General features: G+C 38.6%; 1 protein-coding gene across 3 annotated transcripts; it reads right to left on the reverse strand.

Moving 5' to 3' along the window:
* Positions 1 to 2,285: 2,285 nt before the first annotated feature.
* Positions 2,286 to 4,269, reverse strand: LOC129768379 (FGFR1 oncogene partner 2 homolog). 3 transcript variants are annotated; one of them, XM_055769992.1, is made up of 3 exons: positions 4,136 to 4,269; positions 3,209 to 3,764; positions 2,286 to 3,039 (listed from the first exon to the last, which is right to left on the reverse strand). In XM_055769992.1, exons 2-3 carry the CDS (start codon positions 3,737 to 3,739, stop codon positions 2,758 to 2,760), a joined length of 813 nt encoding a protein of 270 aa, XP_055625967.1. In that variant the 5' UTR covers positions 3,740 to 3,764; positions 4,136 to 4,269; the 3' UTR covers positions 2,286 to 2,757. The 3 variants fall into 3 exon arrangements, with proteins under 3 accessions (XP_055625967.1, XP_055625968.1, XP_055625966.1); XM_055769993.1 differs by lacking the exon at positions 4,136 to 4,269 and adding an exon at positions 4,017 to 4,089; XM_055769991.1 differs by lacking the exon at positions 4,136 to 4,269 and adding an exon at positions 3,920 to 4,057.
* Between the last annotated feature and the right edge of the window lie 3,482 nt (positions 4,270 to 7,751).

The raw sequence follows: 7,751 nt of genomic DNA on the forward strand, positions 1-7,751 counted from the left end.
ATTCTCATGTCACTTCCCAATCACAACTGACTGAATTTCTTCTTATGTTGTTCAATTACAGAGACTTTAAACGTTTGCAGTTCATTTTTCTCTAAAAAAAATTGTAAGGGGTTGTATCTAGGACACGACCGCATATTTTCGACGTAGAACTACGCAATTACATTATGCAATCCACTTATTTACCACTTCAAATATTATTATCAATTATCAATTATCAATTATTCGAAACTTTTGTAATAGATTATGTTCTTCGTTGCAAATAAATTTGATGAACGTCCTTTTACGTATAGTATGATGCCTATGACTATCTGAATATGTGAACGGAAAAATTGTCAAACGATCATTGTATTTTCCATTTCCCTCTGAAATTATTGGACATCTCATGTTTACGTAGTTCTCGTAGCGAGTACAAAATTACTCAACACCAAAAAATACTCCCGACCCGCATGTATTTGCAAAGGTTGGTTTGGTTTTTGATTATAGACTTTAAACTTGTTCAGTTCAGTTCATCTCTAGCCTTGAGAAAGGCCCTTGGAAAAACTTTATTCTACTCCTGCACTACACCTCCACCCTAATTGTCTTGAGAAAGGCACTCGATCCCTCGTCGTCCAGCAACGATGTTGTCCAGTCGGTGTCCGCACAAAGAATGTATGTGCAAAGTGGATTCCCTCAGGCACATTAATTTATGAAGTCCGTGTTAGGGAAATACAGCTCAGTGGGAAAAAATACCCCCGATAGCATGTTTTGACAAAGGGGATTCCCCCAGGAAAAATTGATTTTGAAGTCAGTGCTAGGGAAACACAGCTCGGTGGGAACAATAATACCCCGACACCAATGTGTATTTGCAAAGCGGATTTCCACATCGATTTTGAAGTCTGCATGCGAAATACGGGTAGGGTTAGCAAACAAATCGGCAGAACAAATGTATGGGAAAAAAGGAAGTTCTAAGGGTGGGTTTAGACTAGTGATATATTCATGTGAAGAAATATGATGAGATTTATAGAAATCGCATCAACCGTTTACACTAGCGTGATAATGAATGAATATAATCTATAATGAATATATTCATATTTTCGATGAATTCATTCACCTGAAGTAGAACTGCATCCAAATTTAGTGATTTCTCACCAGTGAGAAATTCACAAGCGTTTACATATGGTGAATTTATAAATATAGATAAAATATAATATAGATAAAAGTAGGAGCATTGTACCACTGCGACCATTAGTTTGATCTATTGTAGTGACCTTCCTTATCTCACATCCCAAATACAACTAAATGGATGTCTTCTTCTTCTTCTTTAACTAAAGAGGCTTTAAACTTCTACAGTTCATTGCGAAGGGCCCTTGTGGAAGAAAATTCTACTCCAAACGCCTTCTCCGCCTGCCTTGAAAAAGACATTTCATTGCCGTTCGACGCGCGTCGGCAAACCGTTTCCGCTTCCACTAACATCAAACGAAGATCTGTTGAAATGGATTTCCGAGCGGGCACCAGCTTGGACATTTTGTCTTTCGAATGAAGTGATTATCATAACACTCCGTTCAGCCGGAAATGGGTACTAACGTTCAAAACCTTGCACTCTAAGCTTCACGCTCTCGAAAGATCTTGTGGAAGATCCAACTACTACTCTTTATATGCTCACAAAACTTTGGTCTTCAATAAAAAAGCTTTTACTCGAAAACATAATACACTGAAAATAATTCTGATTTTGCATTAAAATTGGACAAAGGCCAGATTGTGAAAAATAAATCAGGACGGCTCAAATAGATCGTAAATCGAGTCGAGAAGTTGATACAATCCTTATCACAGAGCAAAATTTTGCATTTTGTAAAGCGAGATAAACATACCGAATCGAGTTCTTGTTGGAACTTCATATGTTGCAAATTGCATTAAATATTAAATTTTCTGAAACTTTTACCAAATGAAATATCAGGGACGCAAACCAAAACAAAAGGCCCTATTATAGAAATCATGTCGATAAATATTTTGCTCGTTAACTCTAATTTGATGTTATAGATAACGAACAAAGTTGATGACATCGAACGCGTGGAAGCTATCGGTGCAATCATCATAATTTTCCGAGTTGTTTAGTCTGCTCGTTGCAAAATTCGGTAAGATGATCTCGATGAAAAAAATACGAAATATTGCTTGATGTGACAGTGAGAGATTATCTAAACTTCTCGATTCGATTAACATAAGTGACGTCGAGTGAAGCTTTCGCGTCCGGGCGGAACAGTTGATTTGCAACCCACGTTTGTTAGAATTTCTTTCCAATAATAAACAACTTTTGATTCTCCTAATGTATCTATATGTTTATCGGATAAAGCTTACGATGAAAACAAAACACATGTCCGTGCCTCGTTAATGCATCATTACAATGAATTGGAAAAAAAGATGATAAAAAGTATACCAAACTAACAAGCAGTGCACGTTAATTATTAGTATGCAATACTTGTATCAACAGGGTGTGTACAAATGTTTCCAAAAACGATTGGTCCAATATGCGTTGCGCTGGTAATGATTTTGTGGCAAACAAAAAAAACAACCGTTGCAGCTTATAAACATGAAATTGCTAACGGGTGTCTGTGTAAATCATGGTGTATCAAAATAATCCTTAAAATTGTCCATCGAGTATGGTTCGGGGTTAATCGGTTCAATTTTTGATGCATTCCACCCATTCCACGCGCCATGGGGGAATTACAGCAAAGCCGATTGGCAGCAGAAGAAAACGGAAACCTGTCCCTCATCGGAATCCCGTCACGACAGGGCGGACACCGTGCTGCTCGGTTGGGTTGTTGCAGTTCCTGCTGCAGCGGACTTCGACGATGAAGGGCTGACCTTAATTGTACCTGTGTTGGAAACCGAGTCCAGTAGCTGCGAGGATGTCTGACTGTTGTTGCTCTGGATTGTATGGGTGTCCTCGGCAATCTTCAATTCTTCCGACAGAGGGTTGTCGGTTTGTGTGGATTTTTCGTCGACCAGTATTTTCTGCCCACTGGACCCATACTTTCGTGAAATCTCCAGCAATTCACGAAGACCCTGCAATGGGTGAATTTTGATTACAAAGTAAAAAATAATAAAAAGGAAGAGACAATGTGAAGTTACACCATTTAGAATTTCATTTCATATTAAATTTATGAATCAAACATGTCAAAGTTCTCTCAAAAGAGATCGAAACATTTTGAGTTTTTTTTTCATTTTCCCATACCTTGTTTTCCGTGATCAATTTACTGAGAAACTCTTGCTCCTGATTGAACTTTTCCTCGTCGATTTGGGAGGCTCGTTGCATCACGGCCGCCATTTCCTGAATTTTTTGGGTCTGCTGCCGTATAACCTCATCCTTGCGTTCCGAAAACTGCTGATGCTTGCTGAACGCTTCCACAAAATTAACCTTCGTGTTGAGTATCTTACTCTGGGTGTGTTCCCGGTACTTGGTCATAATATGTTCCAACGCGTGCTGGTGATCCTCGAGGGCAGCCTTCAACAGTCGGTTCTCTTGCTGAATTTCACGAATTTGTGGATTTTCCTGGTGAATTATGGTGATCAGTTGATTGTTTGAGCGCTCGCGAGCCAGTTTGTTCAGAATGTCAATGTCATCCTGAAATTGTCGCATTGATTCGATTTGCTTGTTAACCGATTCTGATTCTAGCAGCAGCGAATCACCCAGCGCTTCCCGGTCCTTCAGCCTGTTCGCAATCCGCTTGGCGTCTAGTATTATCTGTTCGAATGTTACGGACATCCTTGAATCGAATGTGTTGTCGAATCTGCAACGATCAAATGAACATTAGTTGTCGAGCTGCTAGTAGTTGATTATTGACTATTTTATGCAATGGACTGCACTAGCAGAAGTGCAATTCGTAACAATGCATTGTATTTGTTGCTTCCCCATCAAAGTCATAGTCCGGAACGACTAGAACACCTTGCGATCATTGTGGCACCGAACAAAAAAAAATAACAAGCAATGTTGCACATAATAGTATTTCATTGCGCACTAATAAGTATGCTTCGTCGCATACCTGCTAGTGGGAAATATTGAACATAAACAAAAGAAACAACATATAACTAAGAATGCGGATACGATTCTCTACACTAGCAACATTTTGGATTGAAACCTATCGAAATAGATAATATTTACCTTTCTTTGCGTAATGTAAACACTCAAACGAAATGTAATTTCTTCCCTTTCTTTGACACGGCCAAGAGTAAAAAAATTTGGCCAGCGAAAGGTTTGCTTCAAATGACAGCTCTGTCGGGCAATGGAGCTGTCTGTCAGCTGTTTTGAAATATTTCGAAATGTGTCAGGGTGGTAATCACTTACATGGAAATCCAAACTTGATTATCATTATCTTTACATTATTTCTGCAGAAACTGTTCCTATTCTTAAAGGATGATCATACCCTGTTTGGCTGAAGCCAAATATTTGAGTGTTCTTGACAGATAAAGTTTGATCAACGTGTAATAATTAAATGTGCATTAATTAAATGTGCATTAATTAAATGTGCATCAATTGTGCACCCGTGGCCGAGTGGTTAGCGTCTCACATTATCATGCCGGGTGTTCATCACGCGTATTCAAGATCTTGCCCCTCGAAATACATTCAAGGCGTGTTATTGGCTTAAGAAATCTCAACTAAGTATTAATAAATGACGCTAGTTAATGCATACGTTGAGACAGCAAAAGTTGCACAGGGAACGTTAACGCCATTCACGAAAAAGTGCTAAATTAATATATTAGACACAAAACACGACATGCAAATACTCAGTTTTTGAATGTCTATTTTTTTCGATCTGTTCGTTACCGTCAGGTCTTCATCAAACATCAAAACAGAGAATTACAAGTATATAGTTTTTGTCATTAATCTATTGTGTTTATATCGTTGTCATTAATCTATTGTGTTTATATAGCTCCCCGAATAGGATGTTCAAGTTTGTTCTGATTCATTAGATATGTTTCCGACGTGGGATTACGTCTGACCGGGATAAGTGGGAGTTAAAATGAAAAACCTAAATGTCGTCACTCCTTTTTCCCGTTGCAATAAAATCACTGTTCACGCACTCTTGCGATGGTCTGCTGATAAATTACTCAAGAGAATAAAACGTTCTATTAATCTTGCAGAAGAGGAAAATGAAATTCTCAAAACTCCCATTTTTCTCATTCTCTCGCTCTGATCTTTAGTCAGAACATGAAGACTTATCGAGGCGTATTTTGACGTATGACTACGTTTTTCATTTCTGTACCGGGGTGTAAGTACAAAGATTCGAATACGAGAGAGTGACGCTGGAGTGCAAGGTTTTGGACGATAATACCTTTTACAGGATGAACGGAGTGGTATAATAATCACTTTTTTCGAAAGATATAATGCCAAAGAGTTATATGACTGTCACTTGTTGGTTCAAAAAATCGTGGCAATAGCTTAAAAATTGCTTTTAAAACAGGCTATTGAAATCATAACAATCTTGCTAAATGATGATGATTGCTTTTGTGGTGATCGGAATGTGTTCCCGAACACGGACGCAATATCAAAGCACCTGGAGATTCTGTCATTGCGAATACATACAGGCTGTAATTTCTTTTACTTGTTTGCAAACGCGCTCGAGCAAAGGAAGATTTGGGCATTCGGTTCCCGTGATGTAATCGTATCCAAGAGCATCAGTTCCTGTTTCGCTTTCGCATGGAATGGTCATGAGGGAATGTTCGCTTGTAAATGCGCTCGATCAAAGGAAGATTTGCGCATTCGGTTCCCGTGATGCAATCGCATCCAAGAGCATCAGTCTCTGTTTTGCTTTCGCATTTCGTCTATCGTGCTGATTTTGGAGCTGAATTGACAAGCTGTAGCCATGTACAACGGTGAAACAGGTTCAGGCATGGTTCTAGCGCTGTACAAGATGTAAGGTTCATTATTATATACATTCTTTTCATATCCGCACAATTTCTATGAATCTTGATAATCGATCAGATTCATATCTGTCAATTTTGACCTTTGGTTGAATGAACGAGAGATTTGACAAATGAGATAAACGGGAAGGATGGAGAAAATAGGAGACTGAATGAGAAGCCGTTAGAACCTGTTTAGAACTAGGATTGATTGAGAAATAGCTGCGATAAACTCTACACATGGTGACAGACATACAATTTTCGGAGTACAATCTGTCATAAGTATTATTTCTCAAACTAAACACAGAATATGTAGGAAAAAATGGAAGATTTCGAAAACTTATTACTCGAACCTGTCTTTATGGATCCGAAAAAGGAATTGATAGGAAATATTTCTACGCATCTATCACAATTTATCTTCTTCTTCTTCAATGGCACTAACGTTCCTAGAGGAACTTCGCCTTCTCAACGTAGTATTACTTGCGTCATTTTTATTAGTACTTAGTTGAGATTTCTATGCCAAATAACACGCCTTGAATGCATTCTGAGTGGCAAGCTCTAGAATACGCGTGATCACAGTGCAAGTCGGAGGAAATTTCTTTGACGAAAAATTCCCCCGACCAGAACGGGAATCGAACCCGAACACCCGGCATGTTAGTTATGACGCTAACCACTCGGCCAAGGGAGCACAATTAATAAAATGTTATTTTCCCTGAGATGAGCAATTGAATAACTGTAAAATGTCAAGCGCTATCTAAACGCGCTAACTGCTCCTACCGACATATGTTCCCTAGCACAGTCATCAGAGCCAAGGTGCCTGGGGAGATTATCATTGCAAATACATGCAATTTGATGTAACTTTTGCTCTCACCGTCATGTGTTCCCTAACACAGCTGGCAAAAATATGCAACGGCGATCAAGTCAATCAATAGATGTATTTCCACCATTGGAAAAATGTCGATTCTTCGTCGTTTGATACATGAAAGCTCACTTGAAACACAAAAAAGAAAAAGTTCCAAGTGCTTCGTTCAAAAGAAAACCTGGCGCCTCCAGGCTGAGATGATGAATGCGCGAAATTGTATTTGAAAAAATCTGATGGTTTCAAAGCTTTTCGTAGACATGAAATACAACTGAGATAATTAGTTAAAGCAAAAAAAAAACGCGGATTCTGGCGCAATTTTATTGAGGGTCTTTCACGCGAAACCCCAATATGCACCTTGTGAAGGGTAGCTCGCAACATGCGTAACCGCTAATCTACCAACGAGAATGGGGAATACTACACCCGGTGGATATTCCATTTCGCTAAAAAAGGTCTGTCCAGATTCAGTTCCAGCCCAACATATTCTCCGAGAAACGTCTCCGAGCGGTGGACGTCTGAACAGATCATTCACAAATCTAGAATTTTCTATGGCATTTTTTGCATCGAACAACTCTTCACCCGGAAGCAATATGATTCAATTCGTTCTTCTAAAAAGTTTTCTCGATATCACAAAAAAATCGCTGACTAGAATAATTCAATTCCCTACTAGAAAATAACATTGTTCTACCCGAATAAAGACAGGTCAAAGTAATAGCAATTCATAAGTCTGGCAAACCAGCGTCTCAAATCATCTGATTGCTATGCTTTCGTGCATTAGAAAATTGATATCTTGTTACCATAAGCGCCATATTTTAGAGTAAATAAACTGCTATGAGCCTATCTATAACATTATCGATCAATAATTATATTTAAGAATCTAATTTATTCACCAAACTCTTCGCGTTAGTAACCAGTTTACCTTTTAATAATATCGATTTCATAGACACTGATAAAAAAAACTTTGCATTCGGACTTTTAAAATCATCATTGATCTGCCTTAATTCGACCCTAGCGAAAA

This window comes from Toxorhynchites rutilus, chromosome 2 (assembly GCF_029784135.1).
Source record: "Toxorhynchites rutilus septentrionalis strain SRP chromosome 2, ASM2978413v1, whole genome shotgun sequence".
In the NCBI taxonomy this organism is placed as follows: domain Eukaryota; kingdom Metazoa; phylum Arthropoda; class Insecta; order Diptera; family Culicidae; genus Toxorhynchites; species Toxorhynchites rutilus.

Bases quoted from the DNA above. Each gene is read 5' to 3' on its own strand.
- LOC129768379 (XM_055769991.1), bottom strand. From the start codon at position 3,972: ATGTGCAACATTGCTTGTTATTTTTTTTTGTTCGGTGCCACAATGATC. The intron at 3,765-3,919 runs GTGTTCTAGTCG...TGATCGTTGCAG, and splicing joins GGTGCCACAATGATCGCAAG to ATTCGACAACACATTCGATT. The intron at 3,040-3,208 runs GTATGGGAAAAT...CACCCATTGCAG, and splicing joins AATTGATCACGGAAAACAAG to GGTCTTCGTGAATTGCTGGA.